General features: G+C 43.3%; 1 protein-coding gene across 3 annotated transcripts in view; it reads left to right on the top strand.

Moving 5' to 3' along the window:
• Nucleotides 1–27,111, top strand: part of myo5b (myosin VB) — a 113,470-nt gene extending 86,359 nt beyond the window's left edge. For 2 of the 3 annotated variants that reach the window (XM_088911375.1, XM_088911374.1), the window contains exons 26-39: nt 553–687; nt 2,925–2,996; nt 5,466–5,705; nt 7,231–7,325; nt 15,138–15,336; nt 15,508–15,601; nt 16,257–16,400; nt 17,696–17,847; nt 19,107–19,196; nt 19,850–20,000; nt 20,615–20,894; nt 21,482–21,656; nt 22,806–22,886; nt 23,385–27,111. In XM_088911375.1, coding sequence (XP_088767501.1) covers nt 553–687; nt 2,925–2,996; nt 5,466–5,705; nt 7,231–7,325; nt 15,138–15,336; nt 15,508–15,601; nt 16,257–16,400; nt 17,696–17,847; nt 19,107–19,196; nt 19,850–20,000; nt 20,615–20,894; nt 21,482–21,656; nt 22,806–22,886; nt 23,385–23,537 — 2,061 coding nt within the window. In that variant the 3' untranslated portion in view covers nt 23,538–27,111. Of the gene's footprint in view, nt 1–552; nt 688–2,924; nt 2,997–5,465; nt 5,706–7,230; nt 7,326–12,364; nt 12,443–15,137; nt 15,337–15,507; nt 15,602–16,256; nt 16,401–17,695; nt 17,848–19,106; nt 19,197–19,849; nt 20,001–20,614; nt 20,895–21,481; nt 21,657–22,805; nt 22,887–23,384 lie in introns of all 3 variants that reach the window. The other variant, XM_088911376.1, reaches the window with a different exon arrangement.
• Nucleotides 27,112–27,127: the final 16 nt, after the last annotated feature.

Genomic DNA, 27,127 nt, shown 5'->3' with positions numbered 1-27,127 from the left:
CTTCTACCTAAGTCATCAATAAACTCTCCTCAACTTCCGCCTAAATAATTTCATTGTTAAATCTACAGTAATGCTTTGAATTTTTTGTGAATTTACCATCTGGATTTTCTTGTTTGGGGTCACTGTTATCAGAGCTTTTTTTTTCCTTGAAGCAAGATTGCACTGGCAGAATGTCTGCAGTGTTATATTGATATATCTGCTACAATATCGCACTGGGGTTACATCACTTCCTGGCGCAAAGGTACAGGAGTTCCTGATCTGTGAATATCAATGTTTTCTGCTTTACAAAATGAAGCATGAACTTTGCAAGGTGGTAAGTGCTTGACGCACATTGGAGTACGTTTTTCGATTTAAAACCAATTTTTTTTAATCCACATTACTTCACACACGACAGTAAATATGCTTTTAAAGAGGCTTCTTGCCATAAGAAGGCAGCTTACAGGAGCTGGCTTTGTTCGGCTGCTGCTTGTGGCAGATTCCTGACCTGCAGGTGGGTCTCTTGTCCCTGACGGTGTCTGTCTTTCCTTCCTGTGTGCTGTTCCCCGGCGGCAGGACATGGGCCTGGAGAAGGCGGCCATGGACATGAGTCTCTTCATGAAGCTGCAGAAACGCGTGAGGGAGCTGGAGCAGGAGAGACGCCGGCTCCAGGCTGACATGGAGAAGATGGAGGAGCTCGTCAAGCGCAAGGTCTCTCTCTCCCTGCCCTCTGTCTCCTGTAGTTTCCGTTTATACGCTTGGCTGCCAGGGCTCGTTTTCCACCACTTGTTATGATTTAGTTTGGGTTTTCTTCTGTCTCTTACGATTAAGGCTCTACAGATTTTTATGGGTGAATTAGAAGGACCGTGCACTTCATTTTCAATCTTTGTGTAGTCATTTTCTGTCTGAAAGAATAATTAGGCAGTCAGCTACGCATCACGCTTAACATTGCAATTTAAATTTTTTCTTCTGTCGCGGAACAGACATAATTTGCTCTCATTATGAGGGGATATTTTCCCATTATTTGCCAGTAACTGAAACTCTAATTGCTTAATAATCCTGTGAGCTGGTGCAATTGGAGTAGCTCAAGTCAGCAATGTAAGGTTGTGGGTTGAGGTGCAGGCTGTTCAGTTCCTTCTAAATTTTCACACACCCCTGCTTGTGCACACATGCAGTCACAGGAGAAAATGATCTTTTAAATAACGGATGCCAAGCCAATATGGAAAGGTGTGTGGAGTGATAGTGAAGGTTCTGGACTCCTAACTGGAAGTTTGTTGATTCAAATCCCAGGGGAGACACTACTGTTGTACCCCTGAACAAGGTACTTTGTCTGAATTGCTTCAAGAAGTTGCCCAACTGTTTAAAAGGGTGCAAGTGTAAGTTATTTTAAATAATAACGTCGGACAAATAAATTAGTAATAATAAAAAAGTGAAGTTCTGCCTGCAGTTTTGGATTCAGAGACTGCTGTTTGTTTTCATTCTTGCAAGTTCTTCAAGGCCCTCAGTATTAATTGAAATAAAAAAAACAAAGAGCTCTTTGCTTGTTGCTCTCACCTTGCCAGTCAACCTGTTGGCCATGGTAAGAGAATTCATAAGCATACTTACCAAACCAAACCTATGACCATTTTAAGAAGTTTCCCTGTGGGAGTGATAATCTCGGATCAAGGGCTGTCAAAGCTTTGTGGAAGTAATCTTTTCATTAGGTAAAGCGATTAAGCACCAAGTCCTTGATGTCTTACACAACCGAACTGCCCTTGATACATCAGTATTGACAGAAATAGAAACTGTGTTGGTGCACTATACCAAACTTTCCAAATGTGGAGAAGAACTGTGAAAAATTCATGTTCATCTCCCTGCATAATTCAGCTAAATGTAGGTACTTAGTGGTTCTTAAAAACTTTAATGTTGGTCTTTCCTTAGTTTCTATATATTTAGACAGCAATGAGAAATCTCTCCTCTGTTTCTGAGAAAGCCTTGAGATTTTCTGAAGAGAGACATTTTTATTTAATGAGGCAGGAGTGGTGGAGGCTGTGTGTAAAAGATGGAGTGGTTGAGATTCTAGAGCATGCTCTTCTTTTTCTCTGTATTGAAACTCCATTACAGAAATACTGCAGTAAGGTACAGTAGAACATTATAAAAGGTCCACAGTTTTTAAAAAGCTGCTGGAGTTGGAACATTGATATACAGTAAATTGTGTATTTTCTATCAACATTATCACGAAGTATTACAAGGTATCACAGAGTAATGTCAAGAAAGGTCTAATGTGGCCTTCTGTCTTTCAGTACACCTTAGCTCCTAATGTCTTGCATTTTTGTGGTTCATTTGGATACATTTAACACTTCGTGTTACTAACAGGGCTTTGTTAATATAATGATAAACTATTAGATTTTAAAACTGTAGAAAAGCTAATGTGTAATTTAGTTGTCTTGCTATGAATAAGACAGTTACACTTCTATCTAAAGGAATTGGCCATAAATAAGGTTTTCCTGACCCTTCCACCTTTACCCTGAAATAATAAATCTGATAGGGTGACAAATTCTCTTTCTTCTCTCCTTTTCTGGTATTTTGTGATCTTACACATGAACAAAGGCTGCTTCTTCTTCCAGTCTAGGCTAGGGTGCTACTGTTTTTGGTTTTCTCCTTTTTTATAAATTTACAAAAGAACTGTCAGCAAGACCTTTCCTGTTCGTTAAATTATTTAATAAAAGATCTCCCTGAGATTGGGCAAGATCATGCTAATATATCAATAACAGCAAAGAGGAACACTCACGATGGCGAAACTGTATGATAATCTGGTAAAAAAAAGAGTAAAGAAAATGTGAACATGGCACAGTTTTCATATTGTCCGTCCCCATTGAACCACTGTATATCGATCAGCAGATGTCTGTCCCAGCAGAGTGGCCTGCCGCATCCACTAAACCCAGAGTCTTTGCTGTGTCGCCTTGCAGGGGAACGAGCACAAGAGCACAGCGGATCAAGACGAGGACCGCAACGCCGACTCAGCCTACAACAGTCTCAAGGTACAGATCGCTATCTCTGCTCCTCCTGCTGCTTGTGTCCGAGACGCCGCTAGCTGTATCGATGTCTCTTCTGCTTCTCAGTTTCTTATATAAATGTGCCTGTTTTATATTGTTCGCGTTCTGGCATGTGGAACTGTGGGTGAGTACTTGACTGAGAGTATAGTACCTTTAGCTGTTGTGAACTACAACACGTGGAAAAAGTCATGCTTTCTTGAACGGAGCTGATGTTTGTTGCGTTGACTGTAAAGTTAACCATTAATAGATATAAATCAACTGCTGTAATTGCAAGATTCTCCTCACTTTACCTTGATTGCTTTGAAGTGAGAAATTTTGAACATGAACTTGTTATAGCTTAACTACTGTCTTTCCTCACATATTTGGAATATTGTTTACAATTCTGGCCATCACCTACTGTATATAGAAAATACATTACTACATTACTCAAAATATTCTGTTTTAAGATATGGGAGACTGACCAAACTGAACCTTTTCAGTCTTGAACAGAGAGCATTGCTAAGGGATCCAACAGGAGTGTTCAGAATACTGAGAGGTGTTGACAGAATCATCCTGGCAGACTTCTTCAGCATCATGAGAATTAAAATACACATTATGCTCTTTGTAAAACGGGATGTTCATGTACTATGCATATTGAGACTTTCTGGAAAATGCTGTGCTGCATTTACTGACTTGTGTAATAGAAGTATGATCACTTTCATGAGGACAAGTGTCCAGGGCTGTGGACGTGTATCTGGAAGGCTGTGGGTTCAAATCCCTGGTGGAGCACTGCTACAGCAAGGCACTTCAGTCAAATTGCTCCAGCAAAATATCCAGTTGTATGATTGTGTACAAATATAGGCTGTTTCAGATAAAAGCAACAGCTAAATAAAGTAGTAATAACAGTATGATCAGTGGTCAGTGTAAAGACCCATTTTAATCACAAATTGAGATCCCACCCCAAATGCACTGAGTGAATAAACAAAATAAACTTTGTCATGGATAAATTGGGTCTAATTCACAAATCATTAACCTATAGGCATTTTTCGCAATGTTGAAAGGTCCGTGTTTGATAGCTTAATACAACTTACAGGTAATTCTCTGGTGGTGTTATCAGAAGAGGTCAAAAAACTAGTATAAAACTAGTATCTTGGAATGGAGCCCTGATTGTAGTGAACGTCCTCAAACGTGGCCAGGCATGGAACAGTAATTTTGTGTTGTCTTCAGTTGTCTTGTGTTGTTCAGTGTATTTCAGTGTAGATCGTGACTTAACCTTTTCTCTTTGGGTTTTGTCAAATAGAAGATACAATCTGTGTAAGGATGACCACAGGGCTTACAGATAAAATTGATCTACCCCGAAGGCATGATGGTGTGTTTCATAAGTGGGCTTTTTGAAGCAGCTCTGTTTCTCTCACGCTGAGGTACTGTACACAGCGTGAACTGTAATTATAGCCCTGCATTTTCAACTCCCACTCACACACAGAAGAGAAGTACGCAGAGATGTGGCAAGTTAGAATCTAGAGATTGGAGGAGTACAATCTTTTCAAAAATCCTCCAAACACAGATACTGTAACTGGAATTGTCTGCTAATTGTACCTTTCAAAAGTGTTTGATTGTTAAACACTGGAAATTAAAGTGTGACTTTCAGCTTTGAGGTGAGAGGGCAGGGGCTCTGACAATGACTGGCAGAATCCCCTTTGTTTGGAAATTTAATTTAATGTAACTCTCCTTTGCCTTTCAACCGGATAATTTGAGAAAATATGGGTCCTGTCCTTCAAGCAGCCATTAGTATTCTGGTGACCACAGTCGATCCTTCTTTTCCTCATAACCAGCAGTGCTCTGGCATAAGAGTTCCCCAAAGTACATCTTTCTATTCCTCCTGGCTGTTGGAAACTTTGTAATTCACAGGGGATTCTTCTTTCCCATGCTGTAGAATGGCTCATCAGTTATCAAGGCAAGCGTTTGGAAAATGGATGCATTTGAAAGAGTAAAAATTGGATTAAGTTGTCTGGCAGGTCTGTTCCTTAAGCACAGAATCAAGCAAACCGCAGAGCAGCTTTTGGGTAATGAAGAGTTATACCAGGTTTAAACATAGCCAATTAGCACTACGGCGAAAATCAGTCAGTACAAAAGAAGACCGCATAGTACATAATCTATTAAGACACAAAGAGTGGAAACAGTCTCTATGTTACTAAGGAACCTTGGAGTGATGTTCACAGATAGTAGCATCATTTACGTTAGGTTGCAGAAACGACAGCTGCAGAAAGATTTTTTTTTAAGTAAGGTTGAAACAATTTTCTTGTCTTTCTTGTATAATACCTGGGTCCTTCTATTTTTATATTCCTGAATAAAGACAGACGATCTCTCCGAACAGCTGCATTTTTAGGTGGAGCTCCTAGAAAGACTCGCCTGATACAAATTACTCTCCCTGTATTCAACACCCATCACTTTTATTTTTCTTCTGTTACCCGGCAGAGACAAGAGCTGGAGTCTGAAAACAAGAAGCTGAAGAATGACCTGAACGAGCTGAGGAAGGCCATCGCCGAGAGGGCCACGCAGAACAACTCCTCCAATGAGCTGCAGGAGAGCTACAATCTGCTGCTCAACCAGCTCAAGGCGGCCAATGAGGAGCTGGAGGTGCGGAAGGAGGAGGTGCTAATCCTGAGGACGCAGATCGTGAGCTCCGCCCAACAAAAGGAACCAGACAAACGCATTGTAAGTCCCTTTGTTCCCCTGGGCATTGTGGGATTGAGTGCTGTCCTCTGTACCTCAGCACAAACACTGTGCAGTTGTGTCAGTGCAGCAGTCATCCTTCACTGTGGAGGTGCAGCTTTGAACCTTGAACTGTCTGTCACTGAAGCAGCGAAGTTTTTAATTTCCCCAGTGCTTTTAGGTGCGTTGAAAAATGAAGCCACACAATTTCACAATTAATGGCAGTCAGGCATGGTTTCGTGTTTTTTTCATATTAAGATTCTGTGGTCCATTCCTGCTTGTTTCACAGCTGTGATCTGCGGGCTGAAATTGCAACAGAGGGTGCAGGGTGTGTAATTGTAGATGTAATTGCACTTGATGCTTTTGCTAATTAATTGTCATCCTGCATGCAGGAAGGGGGAAACAAAGGCGAGCACTTTGATGACAGCAGGCTGCAGCTGAAAGGGACAAATGTAAAAGGAGCTCAGCTTGAATGTGGGGTTGTGATGCTGTAGGTTAATTTGATGTAGTGGGTTTTCCTGGTTGTGTTGGCACTGGGAGCAAATCTATTGATGGCTAAGAGATCCATGACCCGAAAGCTCATAGCACAGCACTGCTTAATTATAAACACTTAATTATACAGCCCTACAAATCTGCTTTTGAAGTTGCTGAGGCTGTTTCAAGCTGAATTCCCCCCTGGTGCTTTCTGGAAGCTGAATTCATGTTTTTCACTACTCATTTTTTCTTCTGCTTCAGGTGTCTATATTAATTGTAACACCAGGCGATTCTGATACAACTGATAGAGAAAGTAAACCTGAAAGCATTAAGTATATATGAGCTGGTGGCCAAAGCAGTGAAATCTCAGATCCTAGGGAGATCTGTTTTCTATTGTGTTTTAGAAAAATAAAACGATCTGATTCTATGGAAGGGTGGGCATTTGAATTCATGTGGAGAGGATTTGTGATCAACAAGGACTATTTAACACTCTGTTCCAGCAGCCGCACTACACAGCAGATCAGGTGGAAAATTGCAAAATGAATTCATCAATTGAATTAAGGGGGATATTAAGCTAGATAGGACAATGCCAACCTATAGTGGAATGTAGCCAGACAAAAGCGTTAATAAGCCCTATGCTTACAAAGCGCTGTAGGATGTCCAACGAGTCAGTAATCAAGACCTCCATTTAGCATCTCAGCTGAAGTCCTGTTGACATACTGGGGGATTGATGTGGAAATTCTGCTCCAGATGTAAGAGCCCCAACCAGCGGTCACCAACATCACTTAGCAGCACCCTTGTTTCCTTTTGAGGTCTCTCTAAACCTTCCCTGGCTTGTGACATCAGACTACAAGTTGGTAATGCTGCTTTCAAGTCATTCTGTGGAGAGTGTAAAGGCTGTGCAGCTGTAAAATAAATTTAAAAAGTCATGATGCTTCGGTTTGATATTATTTCTTTGTTTACTGTTATGGTTAATTGCCTGGTTTTACAAAGTCAGCCCAAGATGGGCAAGTTCATGGCAGAACTGACACTGCTGCTGTTTGTGTGCTTGCAGGAACCTAGCACTATGCCTGAGTGGAATAACAGCAATAAGAACATGAACAGGGATGAGGCCATTCAGGCCTACCATGGGATGTGCGAGTCCAAAAAGTAAGTGAACAAGCCTCTGATAAATTAGGAGTATTCTCTCCGCTTCTTTAGAAAAGGTGGCCTTTTCCCTGCATCCTTCCCTTCAACAACAGGCATGCCTGTGCAGCCAGACAAGATCCGGTCCAGACGAGAGCACTTGAGCTCCGGGAAGTGAAATGTTCAAGTGCAGTAACATCTTCCTTTAGCTGAAGCCCAAATCGGTTTGGAGTCATTTATGAAACATAGCCATTAAAGACAAACCTTCGACGTTGTTGAGGAACTGAAAACAGTTAAAAGGCTCAAGGTCAGCCTATTATCAGGTAAGTTAAGAGCTCAATGGTGTACCTGAAATTCATCTGGAATGAATGCTTGGAGGTGTGACAGTCCTTAAAACCGGGGTTAGGAACCCTGATGTGACAGATTTAGGGGTGTTTTTGGATACTCTTACACTGTTTCTTGTGTGTATCTGTGTTTGTTATGCTTGCGGTTAAACACTTTTCCTAAGTTCAATTAGTAGCACAACACCAACACTACAGTATACAGCTGATTCAATTTCAAGTGATTCATTGAGTTGGTTTTTCTCAGACTTATTTTTCACAATCACTGAAACTAATGAAAGGTCCTAGTACACATGAGGAGGGTGAAGTAAGAAGATTAAAACAATACTGTACTTGTAGAACCGGGTGGCTGAACCTTTAATGGGTTGGTCAAACTAGAGCAGGAAAAAAATATTATTTTTTCTAGCATATACTGTACACTAATAGTGAAAAACAATTGCTGTGAATTTGTAGAATTTGTGCTCCCTGTTCTGTGTGTGGCACTTAGCTATGAAAAATATATATTTGCTTAATCATTTCACAAGTAGTGCTACTGTTTAGAAAGGAAAATACAGTAAATTCAGTGGAAGAGAAGAGATTCGATGAAGAGTTTCAGTTCTAGCTGCAATTACGCTTTGCAGTTCAGTTTTAATATTACCATGAAGTCTTACCTGGTGTAAATTATTGTATTTGCAGTGTCTAAGAAAGAAAAACATGTCTCTGTTTATTAACACACCCTGGGTTATATCTTCACATTTAAAATAGAGTAGCAGTCCTATATTATTAATCACATATTGATTTGAATTCATCTCTAATGTGTCTGCTCTTTAATAATAACTGGAAAAGCATATTAAAAAGATTGAGTTTATCTGTTGGCCATTTTCCTGTGGCAGAGTGGGAGGCACGAGAAAATTAGATTGAATAGTGAGCTTTTGTTGCCATTCTTGGATGGATTTGAGACTTATGGTGAAATAAAAGCACTATTACTGGTATGCTGAGTGGCTACAGCAGAGAAATGAGCAGTAGACTTTAGAGACTTTAGAGTTCATAACAGAGGTTACAGTGGTCAACACTGTATGATGTTTTATCAATCTGTTCATAATCTAAATTCATAGATTTCAGCCTTGCAATACTGCTATTGTGGTGGTTTCCAGGCAATAGGAATGACTGACAGCACTGTGATGATATCAAGATAACTGGGGAAAATGCTCCCACTTTCAGTCTGCCAAAAAGTCATTCTCAATCATAAAACCACAAAACAAAAAACAGAATGAAAGAAAAATACTACACCTGCGTTAGCTGAAATAAAGATCCGCACACTGTAGTGGAACTAAGGGAGCAGAACCAGTTGGCTTTGGCAATATTTCAACGACCTGTCAAAGGGAAATATGATTTAGCATTCTGCATTGACTCAAAAACTCAAGAAACATCATTTTTAAAGCCCTCTTCCAGCCTCTAGCTTGTGAGGTTTGTGAAAGCCATGACAAACTGTGTTAGTCACTAGTATGCAGGATCCATTTCTGATCAATGAGATTTGAAAAACATAAAATGGGCAAAGGGTTATTAAAAAAACACAACTGTGCAGCTGTCTTTGGCATCGGTGCCAGCAGGACATAGTATTACATTACTGCTCATGCATAATAGCTACAGTGCCTTGCGAAAGTATTCGGCCCCCTTGAACTTTTCAACCTTTTGCCACATTTCAGGCTTCAAACATAAAGATATAAATTTTTTATTTTATGTGAAGAATCACCAACAAGTGGGACACAATTGTGAAGTGGAACGAAATCTATTGGATTTTTGAAACTTTTTTAACTAATAAAAAAATGAAAAGTGGGACGTGCAAAATTATTCGGCCCCTTTACTTTCAGTGCAGCAAACTCAGTCCAGAAGTTCAGCGAGGATCTCTGAATGATCCAATGTTGTCCTAAATGACTGATGGTGATAAATAGAATCCACCTGTGTGTAATCAAGTCTCTGTATAAATGCACCTGCTCTGTGATAGTCTCAAGGTTCTGTTGAAAGCGCAGAGAGCATCATGAAGACCAAGGAACACACCAGGCAGGTCCGTAATACTGTTGTGGAGAAGTTTAAAGCCGGATTTGGATACAAAAAGATTTCCCAAGCTTCAAACATCCCAAGGAGCACTGTGCAAGCGATCATCTTGAAATGGAAGGAGTATCAGACCACTGCAAATCTACCAAGACCTGGCCGTCCCTCTAAACTTTCAGCTCAGACAAGGAGAAGACTGATCAGAGATGCAGCCAAGAGGCCCATGATCACTCTGGATGAACTGCAGAGAACTACAGCTGAGGTGGGAGAGTCTGTCCATAGGACAACAATCAGTCTTACACTGCACAAATCTGGCCTTTATGGAAGAGTGGCAAGAAGAAAGCCATTTCTCAAAGATATCCATAAAAAGTCTCGTCTAAAGTTTGCCACAAGCCACCTGGGAGACACCCCAAACATGTGGAAGAAGGTGCTCTGGTCAGATGAAACCAAAATCGAACTTTTTGGCCACAATGCAAAACGATATGTTTGGCGTAAAAGCAACACAGCTCATCACCCTCAACACACCATCCCCACTGTCAAACATGGTGGTGGCAGCATCATGGTTTGGGCCTGCTTTTCTTCAGCAGGGACAGGGAAGATGGTTACAATTGAAGGGAAGATGGATGCAGCCAAATACAGGACCATTCTGGATGAAAACCTGTTGGAGTCTGCAAAAGACCTGAGACTGGGACGGAGATTTATCTTCCAACAAGACAATGATCCCAAACATACAGCAAAATCTACAAAGGAATGGTTCACAAATAAACGTATCCAGGTGTTTGAATGGCCAAGTCAAAGTCCAGACCTGAATCCAATCGAGAATCTGTGGAAAGAGCTGAAAACTGCTGTTCACAAACGCTCTCCATCCAACCTCACTGAGCTCGAGCTGTTTTGCAAGGAAGAATGGGCAAGAATTTCAGTCTCTCGATGTGCAAAACTGATAGAGACATACCCCAAGCGACTTGCAGCTGTAATCGCAGCAAAAGGTGGCTCTACAAAGTATTAACGCAAGGGGGCCGAATAATTTTGCACGCCCCACTTTTCATTTTTTTATTAGTTAAAAAAGTTTCAAAAATCCAATAGATTTCGTTCCACTTCACAATTGTGTCCCACTTGTTGGTGATTCTTCACATAAAATAAAAAAATTATATCTTTATGTTTGAAGCCTGAAATGTGGCAAAAGGTTGAAAAGTTCAAGGGGGCCGAATACTTTCGCAAGGCACTGTAAGTAAACAACAGTTTTTTTAAAAATATTTTCTATAATTTTATTAACAATGCAGTTTTGCTCCAGGGTCCATCTGGTTCATTCTAGGTTTGTTTACTGCTTGTGTATTACAACATCATTACTTCATGACCAGTGTCTAATGTTGTGACAGTGAGTGAAATACAAAACCAATACATAACATACACCTTTATAAAAAAAAACGCTTGTTTTTTTAGTTTGTCTTTTTCTACTCCCACAGAAAATGTGTTAAGAAAGGTCTGCTGTAAAAGCAACCACCCTGAAGAGCGTGGTTCTTCCTTTTCCAAGTAATCTTTGCTTTTAAAAGAGCCATTTCAACCCATAACGTCCTGCAGTAGAACTCACTGACAATTTTCTGTTAGTAGAGGGGAAAAAAACTCCATCGATCTGCACAGAGGCAGGTCTTACATGTCAGGACCTAATGTAAGAGCCTGTTTGTTAAACAATAGGAGTCTGCACAGCTTGTAGAGCACATGGGCACTGACTGTCAATTTCTCACTGACTGAAAGTCCCAGAAATTCCCTTTGACAGTCTGATCAATAGCCACTGCTCGTATTTTTTAAGACGCATCTTTGAAACTATGATGTAGCACAGAAATGCAATTAATTGGCTTCTGTTCTGACAGAAGACAGGATCTGAAAGGTATTTTGTGATATTTGCAATTCCCCCACAGTATGACTTTCAGTAGGGAAAGTGCAAACATGCTGTATAACAAGGATGTTGTTAAACTACAAAGCAACTAATCCTTCATTGAAAAAGCCTTTCTTGAGCCCCGTGACCCTTGTTCTATGTCTTATCAATTGGCTGGTTTATTGTATACTGTATATGGAGGTGGAATTAGAGTTAACTACATATATGAAGTCCTGTTCTCTCAGGAAAATCTTGCACTTAGGGATTTAACACAAACTTCGAGAATTAAGAATTAAGAAGGGGTTTGTCATTTGACAACTGTAGAGTAGTACTGCACAAATTAAATGCTTTCTGCTTTAATGCTGTTGTCTGTTTCCACAGCTTTGCTTGCTACGTATACTGCAGCTGTGTGGAGACAGATATAGGCTCAGGGGAGGCCAGGCAGGGCTGATTTACACAGCTCCTTCAACCAGCTGATAACAGGCAGAGTTTTAGACAGAGACTAAAATAAGGAACACCATTTCTGCTGCGTTGGAGGTCTGTTGAGATGCAATGTTTAAGAAAGCCCTTAAAATGCTATCAGTATTTTACATGGTGTGCCAAGTGGCTTTCCAGCAGACAGCGGTACATTGGCAAATAACAGCTTGGTCTCTTTCCATGTTACTTAGCGTTGGCTGCCTTTTCAAGTGCACGTTTTCCTTTCAGCTCCTCTCTTTGCCAGCGCTATTAATCTGTCTTGCTTTGTTTTCTCCACCCTGTCCTTCTCCTCCTTCTCCTTCTCCTTCTCCTTCTCCTCCTGCTGTGACTGTGGTTTCCAGCAAGGCCCAGGACTGGGGCTACTTGAACGAAGATGGGGAGCTGGGCCTGGCCTACCAGGGTTTAAAGCAAGTCGCCAGGTTATCTGCTTCTCTCCTTTCCTGCGCTCAGCTGTGTGTTGTGTGCATGTTGGAGCTGGGCACACGCCGAGCTTTGTTAGCCTTATCTGTCACGTGAGACTGGCCATTCATTGCCATTCTGTGTCGTTCTCATCGTTTGGAGGGATGTGATGGAGTTCCTGCCCTTACAGGGTACTTGGAATGTGTGCTCCAAGCCACTGCCATTGGGTTCTTCAGAAAGGAGCAGTCTGTGTTTGAACAGAATCAGGGTGAAACAGTCAAGGACCTATCAGAAGAGAGCTTGGCCACTCGAGCTTCCATCTAAGCTTCAACGTTTAAACTGCTGTCTTTTTACAGGATGTCTTCAGTGTGTTTTTTGTGGAGATCAGGAGGGCTAGAAAGGTGATATACACAGATGGTATAAGCCTCAGCCTTTTGTTTCACTCTTGTCGATTTACATTCTTCCAGCAAAAGCAAAGACCTCAACACAGACTCACATAAAATTATTACAAGGGGCAAAACACATGAAGAACTGAAAATACCACATATACTCACCTACGTATTTAAAAGCGCTGCCTGGTGGGCAAGTAAAGTTTTAGAGCATTTAAGTAAGTGTGTGTGCAAAAAAGAAAAATTCCAAGGGAGTATGTGAATTTGTTTATAATTTCACTGACCTGAGATCTGTTTTACAAAGACTGCAAACACTGGAGATATAGACACAGCTGGCATCAGCACACATGTCTGAAACATGCGAGTCAAGAAACACGCACTCCCAGTTCCTCCCAGTTTTTTGGGAACGGGCCTTGCCGCTACTGGGAGCCGGAGCTGTGAAACGAAGACGGATTCTAGGAAGTGAATTTGTCAGTGTCAGCAAAAGAGAAAGAGAAGTGGCTGATCCAACATCTTAGAAAACAAGCAGTCTGACAGAAGGACTCAGACAGGTGTTGCATCTGTGCTGTTGATATAGGGTTCCTAGGATATTCCCTACCTGATGTATCGCAGCAGTCCTAGTTTGTCTCCATATGGCAGATCTCTTCTTCCCCCCGTTTCCTGCGGACAGTGGTGTGCGATCATCCCAGTCCCTCCATCATGCTTTTCACATCCCCACTGTGACCTGAGCATCGTCAGTCATCCTCCATGTCGTACCTGCTGTGCCTTGACCATAGAGGTCACTTGAAAGGCAGGCGGGCATACAGTATGCTTCCCTCAAGTGCTCATTGTAATAGAAGTATTCATCTCTCACACTGTGTACAGTTTCGAGAAAAAGGGTAACTTCACCATTAATATTGTAAGGAGAGACGTTCTGTGTCAAAAATGCAAATCAGTCTGTGATATACAGGTGAATCTGTATTAGCATTGCCAATACCCTCTTTCACAGAACATATTTTTCTTCTTTATTACATTTGGTTACTGTATGTTTAATAGTGGCCAAATTCCATTATTCAAAACGGAACAAAATTTTAGTATATAAAATGGGGGAAGGGCTGTGTTTTATGTTGAGAATGGGACCTGAGATCTTCCCTTGAGAATACAAATGCAGGTCTAAGATGAAGTGTCCTGCTGCGATCCTCTGTTTCAAAAGCACTGGGAAAATGCCCTTGTTGGTCCTGACATATTGTGTCTCATGGAATTGAGAGTAGTTTCCTTTGAGTAGTTTTCTCAAAGGAAAGATTCACCTTTTATTACTCTAAAATGGCCTACTGCAAGTCTTTTTATGAAATACAAAATCTGGTTATTTTTACATTGACTAATGATTGAATAGTTAACAAATAGTTTTTTTTAAAACTTCTCATACTGAATTGTGACTTCCTTTCCCCCTCTTCCAGGGCTAATTAATTCTTTGTGTCCTTTGGTTCAGTTAATTCTAGTTGCAAATTAGCTGAAGGGGGACATGTTAGGTGTCTCGGAAATTCTTTGAGCTCTGATAAGATTTGTATGTAAGATGTTTTTTTACATCACAGTTTGAACAGTCAAGATGTACTGTATGTAAATTGAACAGCTAACTGCAGCAAATTGGATTTCTGAAAAACAGAATGGAAATTCAGTTTTCACAGAACCCAACAGTTGCCTTCTTATCAGACATCAAAAGCTCATTATTTTATTGAATAAACATTTGCTAACGTATTAACTCTCTCAAAGGTTATCTCACCCTTTTACAAAATCAAACAGACTTGCAGTACATGGAGGTTTTCCGATACAGTAGAAAGGAAGTCTACTTTGATTTTTCTTCATCACCCTGTTAGTTTTATGAAGACTAGGAAAAAGTGAAGGCATGAAATCAAAGCTGAAATAAAAGAATAAACTGTAAATATTCATTGTAGTGTACTGTATGTAGCAGTAAGGATTCATACAGAAGGATGATGATCTTCAACTGTAAGAGTTCGTACAGAAAGATGATGAAGATCTTCCTCAGCTCTGAGAGTTTGTATAGAAGATGACAATGTTCATCATAGTTTATGCAGCTGTAAGAGTTTGTACACAAAGATGATGAAGATCTTTCTCAGCTCTGAGAGTTTGTATAGAAGATGACAATGTTCATCATAGTTCATGCAGCTGTAAGAGTTTGTGCAGAAAGATTCCTTGCAAAGGAATTATACTGGCAACTCGTTCTGTCACCTGGGGTTCAATGCTCCCTGCAGCCCTGCAGGGACAGTAGTATTTCTCTACATGCCTGTGATGCTCGGGGCTCTCCAGTGAGTGGTGTTCTCTTCCCCAGGCTGCTGGAAGGCCAGCTCCAGACACAGAGCCGGCAGCACGAGGACGAGCTGGTGGCCCTGCGCACCCAGATCGAGGTCTTGAAGGACGACATCGAGAGGAAGCAGGAGCTGCTCAGCCAGACCCTCTCTCTCTCGCCTGAAGCGCAAGTGGAGTTCAGCATCCAGCAGGAGATCACCCGGCTCACCAACGAGAACCTGGTGCGAACCGCCTCCCCCGTCTCACCCTTCTTGCCCTTCTGTCTGTCTGCTCTGACCAGTCCCGCGTCCAGCAAGACAAGACAGTCACTTCATGGAACAGAAGTGCAAAGCTGACGTTGACAAGTGTGCGTGGCTCGCCTTAACACCTCTGGTTTGCTCCTGGGTTTCTAGGACCTGAAGGAGCTGCTGGAAAAACTGGAGAAGAACGAGAAGAAACTGAAGAAACAGCTGAGGATCTACATGAAGAAGGTCCAGGAGCTGGAAGGTGAGAGGAGTAGCAATTCATGGGGAGTTTCTGGTGATGATATCAGCCCTTTCACTCACTTCTCCACTTTGTCTGGAGGAGGTCTGTCAACCACACGTGTGAGAGAGCAGGCAGCGCAGGATTTAAATGGAATTTCAATCAAAGTATAATAATTACATCAAATATATTTCATGTAGTGTCTTTCATGGTACATCATCTCATGGCTCTGTACAGGAAAAAAGTCAAACAAAACAGAATAATACACAAATTTGAAAGGGTACATGAAGCAGAATTAAAAGCTGGGGTATAAAAGTGAACTTTAGGGCAGGATGTGATACGAGTCGGGAGATCAGCCACAGGCTTGAAGCACCGGAGCATCAGTATGAACTCTTGCTGTCTCCCGGATCTCAGAGCTTCGGACCATGATTCCAAAGTGCAAAGTGGACAAGGGGTGTGTAGGTACACAGGGGGTGACAAGGGAGTGTAGTCTGGCTTTGACCACTGTCACTTCATCGGGACAGAGATTTCAGTTCTCTGGAACCCTCTCCCAAGTACTCGCAAGCGCTTTCTAAATGAAAAAGAGTGGACTCCTTGATTTTAAGAAGTGCTTGTGCCCCAACCTCAGTCTGCCTCTTTGGTCTGACTGGTGTGCTCCATCTCCTGTCTCCCTCTCCAGTGTCCCAGACCTCGGAGAAGACGGAGAGGCGGCGCCATGAGCTCACCCGGCAGGTGACGGTGCAGAGGAAAGACAAGGATTTCGAGGGCATGCTGGAGTACTGCAAGGAGGACGAGGCCCTGCTGGTGAAAATCCTCATCACAGGTACAGTATCCTGGGCTGGAGCTCAGTCTCCACTGCTGCTCCTTAGGATCTGGTCAAATCCTCATCACAGGTACAGTATAGCCCTGGGCTGGAGCTCAATCACCACTGCTGCTCCTTAGAAAACTGGTCAAATCCTCATCACAGGTATAGTACAACCCTGGGCTGGAGCTTAGTCTCCACAGGTCAAATCCTCATCAGTGGTTTAGAGGCAAAAGTACTAGGATAAGCCAACAAGGGAGACAATTTCTTATCCAAGGTGTATTCATGCCCTTGAAGCAGAGAGCCCTGACATCACCACAAAACCCTTTTTTGCACACAAATAGCGTGAGCCCAGGCGGGACAGTCAGCTGTGCACCAATGAGTAGACACAGCAGTCCTTTGCAAATGGCAAACTGCCATCAATTTCCAATCCTAGGTCGATTAGGAGACCTTTGCACAACCAGGGATTAGTTTTATCCTGATAAACTGCCTATCAACCAGAATATACAGTATGTAGTTTAATGTGGCGAGTTTCTCAACTTACACATTCCTTTTAACCAAAAGATAACACAGCATCACCAGTAGAAATGTTTGGTCTTTGTCAGTCTTGCAGATGTTCTTAATAGATCATTGATTAGAGCCAAGTGGGACCAGTAGTTTTTGTTTTTTTTCGTAAAAAAAAATAATGCTGTAAAGTGTCACATACTGTAAATCGCTCCAGGTCTCTATTTCAAACGTTGTATGGAATTATATTGTAACGCTTATGGCCGACAGGTACTGTGTAAGAGCCGGCTTACCAGAGCAGGTGACGTCACCGCCCTTCCCAGTAATAGCAGGACCACAGCCCCTGGGCTGTGGAGAGATCTCTCTTTGGCTCACCGGGCTGGGTCCCTGTTGAGTGACGCGGGAGTCCCGGGTTCGAGCCCCCGACGGTGGGGGGCCGACCTAATGCGGCAAGGGCGCCCGCCTGAGCCCCCGTTGCGTTACAATATGTTCAAGGTTTGATTGAGACTGCAGTGTGTAACAGACTCTACTGTGTGCTGCAGAGGCTCCAGAGCTGCTCGCAGGTTTTCCAGTTTGCATTTTATCTGAAAGCCAGTTTCCGAATTTGAAGCTTACTGGATTACAGAACATTAAATTATTATCAGTAAAAACTTAATAGTACTTGGGATTGCCAGAGCGTCCTTCACAAGTCTTACCTAACGTATTGTTTTGTTACACATGAAGGATTTGTCTGTGTTCTTTCTAAAACGGTGTGCCCTCGACACGCTAACTAAAAGGAGACTGAGGGCTGTCACTCTGCTCCGTGTTAACAGACATGAAACCGCAGATGGTGTCGGCCACCGTGCCCTGTCTGCCTGCCTACATCCTCTTCATGTGCATTCGACACGCCGACTACATGAACGATGACCAGAAAGTGCACTCCCTGCTCACCTCCACCATCAACGCCATCAAAAAAGTGTTAAAGGTACCGCCCGCACGAGCTGTTTCAAGGCGATGAAGCAAGGAGCTCAGGCAGGTCCCGGTTATCTGTTTTGACGGGTCAGTGGGGCTCGTTTTAAAGCGCGCGGGGCGTGGAACGCTGAAAGCAACACGCAAACGCGGATTGAGGATTGATGCCGAATTCCACATTTACAGGCTGTTCATATGGGAGAACAATCTCTCGTCTGTATTGTGGCGAATCGGCCCCAAACTTGGTTCGGCGGAGGACGGCGACACAGACTAGACAGGAGGCAGGTTAGCAGCTTCACAAGGAAGAGTTTATTGCCCTTTAGGTTGCAGGAGTGTACTGTTCACTTGGGAGAGATGGGGGAAGAAAGAGACTGGAGACAGAGAAAGAGGGAGCGCGACGCTACCATATTATGTGTTTAATAATATAGCTGTTCAACTTATTAAGTGATGAAAGTGGCCCGTTCACAGATCAACCTGAGTCCCCCTGACCCCAGACCTGCACTTTCCCTTCTGTCTAAACAGAACTGACAGATGTGTGGTGGTTGTGTTGCTCTTTAAAAAGCCTCAGGTTTCCCGAGCCTGGTCATGACCTCTCCACTGTTTTTCCAGTACTTAGTAGTAACTAAGCTCTTATTTGCATAAATGAACCCTTTACTGAAGTCTTAACATGCCTTTTTAAACCTTATTGCAGCTGCTGCTACTAGGGATTTCAAGCTGCTGACGGGCATTCCTAACGAACTCGAAATCGGAAACTTGGTTTAGGAGGTGAAACCAAATTAGCGAGTTAAATTGTGAGTTTAAAAGAGCTGTGCTTAGCAGTTGAAAACTCAGCCGTATGGAAAGCCCGAGGTCTCTGGGCTCCCGAGGGTGTGGAGTTAGCATGCCTTCTTCACACCATGCCGGGAGAAAAGGGTGAAGCTTTCGCAGTCCTGCTGCTGGCTGCCACTGTTACTTCTAAACCTGTGCTGCGTACTGCTGCACTTGCCCCGTCTTGCCAGCGTTCTTCCTCGATGTTAATTAAAAAATAATTCTGCTCATTGAGTCCGCCCATGCATGTCTGAAAGCGCTAATGTGGCGGAACAGCTTCATTTTGTCAGATGAAGACGGAACCAATTTGCGCTAATTCTGCATCTCATTTGGCCAGGAGGGATGTCTTGCATAAAAGGCGCGGCAGCCTTAATCTCAGCGGAATGGATGTGGACTGTGAGAAATGCTCGTGTCCGGCCTTTTTCAGCAGCTCGTCGCTCACATACGTCTTTTCGCTGTCGTTCACAGAAGCACAATGACGACTTCGAGACGACCTCCTTCTGGCTGGCAAACACGAGCCGTCTGCTGCACTGCCTGAAGCAGTACAGTGGGGATGAGGTGAGGCTGGCAGAAGCGCAGGGGACAGTCACAAGAGGGCGCTAGTGGACAGCACACCAGGCACAATAAGACGAATCCATGTCAGGCTTTGTTGAAGTCCTTGATATTTTACTGTTTCACAGGAGAAATACAGCTGTGACATTCCTGCCTTGAAAACTAAGCATTGTGAATACCAAGACATTTCAACACTTTTCTCTGTGGTTCTAAATGAGTCCTGGATTCAAACAATAACTAAAAACTTCCATAGATAATACCTTGGCATAGTTTAATGAAATAAAAACTTACTAGAGTAAAACAAGAGCATCCATGTCAAGAATATTCCCCACAAGAGCTGAGCACTTAAATTTTATTGTAAAATGATCGTCCTAATTATCATATCACTATCTAACATGATTGACCCATTCAATTAAAGTAATTGAATAAGAATCAAACCTAAATAAAATGAGTACAGAAATGGCCTCATTATTAGGTGCCGTGCTCTGATTTGCACAGGCTCTGAGCTGGTGCAGGTTAAAGTGTGGGAGTGCTCTAGGCCGCCACCACAAAACTGATCTCTGTGGCTCAGTTCCAATCCAGTCCTTTCTTTCCCCACCTGGAAGCTGGAAACAGCAGCAGGTGCAGTTTGTCTCACTCACCCTGTCCTCCCCGGCCAGGCCTTCATGACGCAGAACTCGTCCAAGCAGAATGAGCACTGCCTGAAGAACTTCGACCTGGCAGAGTACAGGCAGGTCCTCAGCGACCTCTCCATTCAGATCTACCAGCAGCTCATCAAGGTGGCAGAGGGCATGATGCACCCCATGATAGGTGAGCTGCTCCCTCTGTCCCACTCTCTCTCCCTCTATCCCCTCTCTTTCCCTCTGGCCTCCCTCTCTTTCTTTCCCTCTGTCCTCCTCTCTCTCCCTCCCTCTGGTCCCCTCTCTCTCTCTCTACATCTGTCCTCCTCTCTCTCCCTCTGCCCACCCCCCTCCCTCTGTCTCTCCTCTCTCTCCCCCTCTCCTGCTGTCCCCTGGGTCAGTATTATTCCTTCTGTGTTGTAAACACGAACACAGGTTTGATTTTGGTTCAGATTGTTGTGCCATGCGCATTTGATGCACTGGAATTCTCTCCCTTGGGACCTAGTTTTTAAATTATCTTTAAAATTTAGCTCAGACCTTGCGTACTCAGAGTTGCTTCGTGAATCCACTTTGATTTGTGAAATCACAAATTTGCACACAAAAAATGGAGGAATTCTTTTTTAAGTGCACCCATGAATAAAAGCTAACCTGCGTCCGGATCTGTAATTAGAAAGTGCTTCTTTGTGAAAAGAGGGTTGATTGCAGGCATCAGTGGTTAATGCCACTGCAGGGGCAGGAGCAGCACAGCAGGGTCACATGGAGGCAGCTGTCCCCTGTCTCTGACGGACCTCTGTGGGTTTTCAGTGTCGGCGATGCTGGAGAGCGAGAGCATCCCCAGCCTGGCCGGCGTGAAGCCGATGGGCTATCGCCACCGCTCGTCCAGCATGGACGGGGACAGCTACTCCCTGGAGGGGCTGATCCGCCAGCTGGGCATCTTCCAGGGCACCATGTGTGACCATGGCCTGGACCCCGAGATCATCCGGCAGGTCTTCAAGCAGCTCTTCTACATGATCAACGCCGTCACGCTCAACAACCTGCTGCTCAGGAAGGACGTGTGCTCCTGGAGCACAGGCATGCAGCTCAGGTAATTTTATTGCACAATTTTATTGTGTTTTCATAGTTTTATTCTGCTTGTCTTTTATGTTTACTAATCTTTTTTGAAACCAGAAGGTGCATCCAATTGACACCACTATTTTTGGTGTTTTTTTTTACTGAAAAGCACCTCCATGATTTCTGGATGCATGCTCATTTACTCCTTTTTCTATTCTGCTTATAACATGCTTTTATGTTGTTTTGTCATAGTCTTCCATACTTGGTTTGTATAATGCATTACCATTGTTCTCTGTGCTTGACCGCTAATGAAGCTGCAGCCCAGAGAATCGTGAAATCTCTTGATAATGAATGAAAATGATGAGAATCATAAATGCTCTCTAATCTTCTTCATTTCCAAAAGATTCGCAATTTCAGGAGTTATGGGAACAGGCTCTCCCCTGCTCTCCTTTCTCCTATGAAGGGTTACATGCTCTACCCAGTCTTCACTTCTTTTCTTGCTCCTTCTCTGGCATTTGGAGGTGGACTGGACTTGTTATCTAAGCAGTCCACAGTCTGTCTTGGTGTTTCCCAAAGGCCCGCTGCCCTTCCTTGTCTCACTTGGATTGTGTCTTCCTCCAGGTACAACATCAGCCAATTGGAAGAATGGCTGAGAAGCAAAAATCTCCACCAGAGCGGTGCTGTGGCCACCATGGAGCCCCTGATCCAGGCCACCCAGCTTCTGCAGGTGAAGAAGAAGACACACAGTGATGCTGAGGCAATCTGCTCCCTGTGCACGGTGCTCACTGCGCAGCAGGTAAGACTGCACAGCGCTCTTTCCCTCTGCACAGCGCTCATCGCGCAGCAGGTGAGACTGCACAGCGCTCTGTCCCTGTGCACGGCGCTCATCACGTAGCAGGTGAGACTGCACAGTGCTCTGTCCCTGTGCACAGTGCTCATCGCGCAGCAGGTGCAACTGCACAGCGCTCTGTCCCTGTGCACAGCGCTCATCGCGCAGCAGGTGAGACTGCACAGCGCTCTGTCCCTGTGCACGGCGCTCACCACGCAGCAGGTGAGACTGCACAGCGCTCTGTCCCTGTGCACGGCGCTCACCGCGCAGCAGGTGAGACTGCACAGCGCTCTGCCCCTGTGCACGGCGCTCACCGCGCAGCAGGTGCGACTGCACAGCGCTCTGTCCCTGTGCACAGCGCTCATCGCGCAGCAGGTGAGACTGCACAGTGCTCTGTCCCTGTGCACAGTGCTCATCGCTCACTGAGCAGCAGGTGAGACTGCACAACGCTCTGTCCCTGTGCACGGCGCTCATCACGCAGCAGGTGAGACTGCACAACGCTCTGTCCCTGTGCACGGCGCTCACCGCACAGCAGGTGCGACTGCACAGCGCTCTGTCCAAGTGCGCTCACCGCGTAGCAGCACAAATACAAACTCTGTACAAACGGTAGGTCAAATTTTTAGTAAGCTACTTTTGTAGAATTCAGTTAAACTTAGCTACTTTGTGTTTAAGAAAGCAGGCAGGACCCCACATCTGTTATTCAACTCTGTCAAAGAGAGTCTGTAATTTAAGATAACAAATTTGTAACAGCTGAAGTTTTGTGATGTTTGTGTTGTCCAAAGATATTCGTTACAATGACATCTTGTCCTTAACATAAAATTTAATATAACATGTAACACAGGCCTTTAACACTGTATCTCAGGTACAATATAAAAGCATGTAGGAACGGCTTGTACTTTTAGAGCTGATCTCCGAGAGAGTGATGGCGATGGTGGAATGTAATAAGCATATTTCCGAACTAGACTGATCTGCGCTATGATTTATTTCATCCCTGTAACTGTAAGTGGAATAATGAAAATAAGTCCTAATCATATTGATCCACAGCAAGTGGATAATTCACGTTACTGAAAAGCACACTACAAATTTCTCATTGTCTGTCTTGACCCCTCCCTGCAGGTTGTGAAGATTCTCAACCTATATACTCCTTTGAACGAGTTTGAAGAACGAGTCACAGTATCCTTCATTCGGGACATTCAGGTGAGATTATCTTTGAAAGCTGCAAATATACATTTTGACTTTTCATACATTTCAGCTCTTTAAAAGATTTCATTTTATGCAAAAATATATCACTTGTGCCACTTTTCTCCCCTCCTCTTACCCTTCCTCCCAACCTGGGTCATTAGTTCTCCTCCTTCACACCTGTGCCACATTCCCCTGTTCTCTCCCTCATTTCTGCACACCCCTGAAGTGGCTCTACATCTGAAACATTGTGTTTTCTTTCTTCCCTCTTTTCTGCATGAGGATAGCTTCTGCTCTTTGCTTCGCTGCTCGCACACATTGACACACCTACTTACATAACTGGTTCATTGACTTGCCGGCCACTTTACAAACTGAACAAGCAAAATTTCAGGCTTTTCTCAGTTTTTGGCACATTTAAAACGTAGAAAGCAAACGGCCATGATGGAAAATGGGGTCATACGACTCAAGCCGTGAGTGGGTTGCTGCCATGATAAATGCTTTCTGTTCTCTTCATAGGGCCTGCTCCGTGACCGCAATGATCCTCCACAGCTTCTGGTGGACACCAAACACGCCTTCCCAGTTCTGTTCCCCTATACCCCTTCCGCCCTCAGCCTGGAGACCCTACATATCCCCGCCAACCTTGGCCTGGATTTCCTCACCCGGGTCTGAGGACTCAGGGGTATCCTCCTGACTGGCCAGGAGGAGCAGGAGACCCTGGGATGAGGCTTCGGGGCTCTCTCTGGGCAGTGCAGTATCAAGCTCTCCGTCAACCTTCTGGGTCCGACACATCCTGACAGAGGTTCCCAGCTGCAGGCACTGCACCTCTCCCCCTTCAGCCTTGTCCTGCTGTCATGTGTAGTTGGGAAAGAGACAGAAAAACTGCACAGCTGTAAGAGAAAAAGTGCTCCCCAGTCACGTTTGCAGTGATACTGTATAACAGAAACACCAAAAAAATATTCATTTAATTCCTTGTCTCTTAATACCTAAAACTTCAAAAACAAAATGACTTGAATAGTTTTGAAACAACATGACTTTCCTGCATTTACACGTAATGGCAGTAGTATCCTGTCGCTGCAGGCGTTTGTGTTGGCAGTTGAGGTGGAGCACTTTAGTTCATTTCTTGTCAGGTAATTCTCACTGATCGCAAATCATTTATCTGCCACTAACACAAAATGGTTAGACAGCTGCATATGTCCTTGCTGTAGGTTTCCCTTTCTTTATGGGCTGGCTTATAAGAGATAGGGGACAGACTGGGGAAAAAATAGTTACGACAGCTCTGAGGGAACTGCCGTGCTGATAGGCTCGCTCTGCTGTGGGTCATGAATGAAGACAACTTGCTTTATTTTTGTTTTTGAGATCCTGATTCTTTATTCCTTTGCTTTGGAGATAAACTTGGTTCAAACAAACACATTGGTTTCTCAGTCATCAGCTGAGTACAGCTGCAGGACTGTGGCTGTGTAATTTCATAACCAGTAGAGGGGCAGAGGGTGTGGCTTGAGCTTCCTGGTTTCAGCAAAAAATGCCTAGATGAGCTTTCATATTCAAAGTGCAGTCATTTTATTAAAATCAGATTTAATAAACTTGACGATACAAGTGTACAGTTGGCCATATTAGAGGAAATGCTGGAGGTTGACAAGTTTGCATACATGTTCTCATGCTCTCCCTTTGTCTCCACATAAAGCTGTTTACCTTTGCTGAAAGTGGGATTCTGGGCACCTGCTGCCAAGGTGTATATGAGGGGTTAGAGGGAAGTGGAGTCTGTATTTGGATATGACAGCAATGCTAATGATGAAACCCGTTAGACAGTGGAGTATCCCAAACACATTTCTATTACTGCAGAGCGTGAGTCCCAGAGCTTGTTCATTTGCTCTGCTGGAGGTCCCGAGTCTTTCAGTGCCACTGGGGATACTCCTTTCAATTGTATGATACTGTACTGTATGTGATTTGTCTTTCTTGACCTGGTATGACTTTGCACATTGTTCATTGCAACCTAGAAGACTCAACAGGAAACTGACGAGGCTTTCCAGAAGGAGCAAAGTGTGCTTTAGACCTGATTTGCCATGTTTTGTCTTTATAGACTTCTTGTATAGACTAATTGATATTCCATTTATGAGAACATTGGTAAAAAGATTAGATCATTAAGCCAAACCACACAGGAGTCTTTCATTGGAACGCACAGCTCACATACAGTGAGCTTTCAGTTAAGGAGGACGATCTAAATAGGTTTGATATATCACCCTTTAAGTCTGGAGAAACAATGTGTTGTTCCATGTGATGAGGCAAACAGACTGTAATGACTTTAAGATGTGTCTGAACCTTACTTTGAACCTCCCTTTCCCTGCCTTTCTGTTTACTTGTCTGGCCTTTTGAAAGATCAGGTTTATTGTAAAACATGTTTAATAAATCAGTTATAAAAATAGTAAATCAATCCTTTAGCAAAATCAGGAACAGTGCGGTCACAAGCAGAAAATGAATCAATCTCATGTAATGTCCCAGAGGGAGAAATGGAGACCTATTGCTATTTTACCTCCCACACAGCAGTCAGATTTTCTTAAGCAGATATGGAAGGACATGGGGGTTCCAAGATCACCACCTTGTGGAGTCTCATTGAACTGTAACAAGGCTAAAGAATGTTCAATTCCCAATGGAGGTTTGTTTGTGGTTGAGGTGACACCTCATTTCCATGCTTTCATAACCTCATGAGTGTGGAAGCTCTGTTGGGAGTATGGGACAAGGCCAGGCAATGGGGTTCTCTGCTTTTCTTCAGATACAAAGCGCACTTGTCGTCAGCCGGACTTATAAAGGGACTGTTTTCTTCACCACCTTATCTCTCAGTATTGAAGAGTGTAGTGTCTGGAACCACTGTGCCAAAATCTGTGTGTAGGTGTAATCAGGGCTGCAGGCTGACGAGGCAAAGTTAAAGTTTTTCCTGCTGCGGTTGTCATCTTTTTTAGTTTTTTTCTTAATTACCTTTTAGCTTTTATTTGTAGGAAATCTATACTTGGAAATTGAATATCTTATTTTAAATGGTATTAGCATTATTTTTAAAAATGTTTTTTTTGTTATGGGGCTCGGAGCAGGGGCAAAGAGATGGACAGCTATTTTTTAATTATTTTTTTTAATTGGTATTTTTTCTAACACCAGTTTTCCAAGAGGCTAATTTATTCATTTTGATTTAAAGTTGATCTACTTTTCTGGTGATTCTAACCAATTGCCAGCTGCGTCTAACCAAATGTCCAAGTAGTTGAAGTCATTTTTTGCCTGTGTGTCCTTTATTGTAACCGTCTAAAGGCCTCTAACAAAGCATGACAGCCGTTGTAGGGCGCAGTCTTTGACACAGAAGTGATCATTCCTAACAAGAGCTGCATTCAAGTTCGCTGGCAGCTGCTTTGCCCCTGCAGAAATCTGCAGCCTCCCTGGAACTCCTCCTAATGAGATCTCAGATGTGTTTGTTTCCCGGATTTCTCAAAAGTACGTACATCTCAAGAAATCGATGGGCCTGTCTTATGTAAGCATCTGTTGGAATGGAGGGTGTGCACCTGCGCTAATAGCCCACTCAGCCCATCTGGAGAGCGAGGTCTCTGAGCTCTCCACTCACTCTCGCAGCACACTTTTTCTTTTGTCTGAACTAAAAAACATTTGTTGTCAATGCCTCGCAAGAACCGTAAAATCTGTTAACCCTTAACAGTCTGGCTTGGCCAACTTGCGTTTATACTCTTTAGAATTACAGTCATCCATGTTGCCAGAGTAGCATTTTAAACCCAGAAAAGGCCTTCCCTTTTTTTAAACTGGCACTGTCAAGGCAGTGAAACACCTAGCTTCTTCTTTTAGCAGCTGGTGTGTATATACGGTTTATACTGTATCTGGCTCACACCAACCTAAGAGAATTAACCACTAACCCTGAACAACCCCTCAGTCACACTGCAAAAGCTGTCTACAGATGTGCGGAACAAAAAAGAAATCAAGCTACAAAATATGACTCTTGTGAATAATGGATGCATATGCTGTATATATCATTTTCAAAATCTGGGGATGGTACTGATCATGTCTGGGGGGTATCTATAAATATGAATTGTGCTTAACAGACTGTTTAATTCAGAGTTATGTTATGCTGTTGAAAATAGTTTTACCTTTTGAACAAATACTGTATGTAAACTACACATTAACGATCTTTATGAAAATACGTCATACCAAAACAAACGGGAAATTCTCAATAAAAATGATACATCAATTTTGAATAAAATAATTCTGTTTGTGTT

The sequence above is a fragment of the Atractosteus spatula genome, chromosome 3, assembly GCF_055471065.1.
Source record: "Atractosteus spatula isolate fAtrSpa1 chromosome 3, fAtrSpa1.hap1, whole genome shotgun sequence".
Lineage (NCBI taxonomy): Eukaryota > Metazoa > Chordata > Actinopteri > Semionotiformes > Lepisosteidae > Atractosteus > Atractosteus spatula.
Note: the sequence above shows the minus strand (reverse complement) of the source record. Positions and strands in the feature narration are given on the sequence as shown.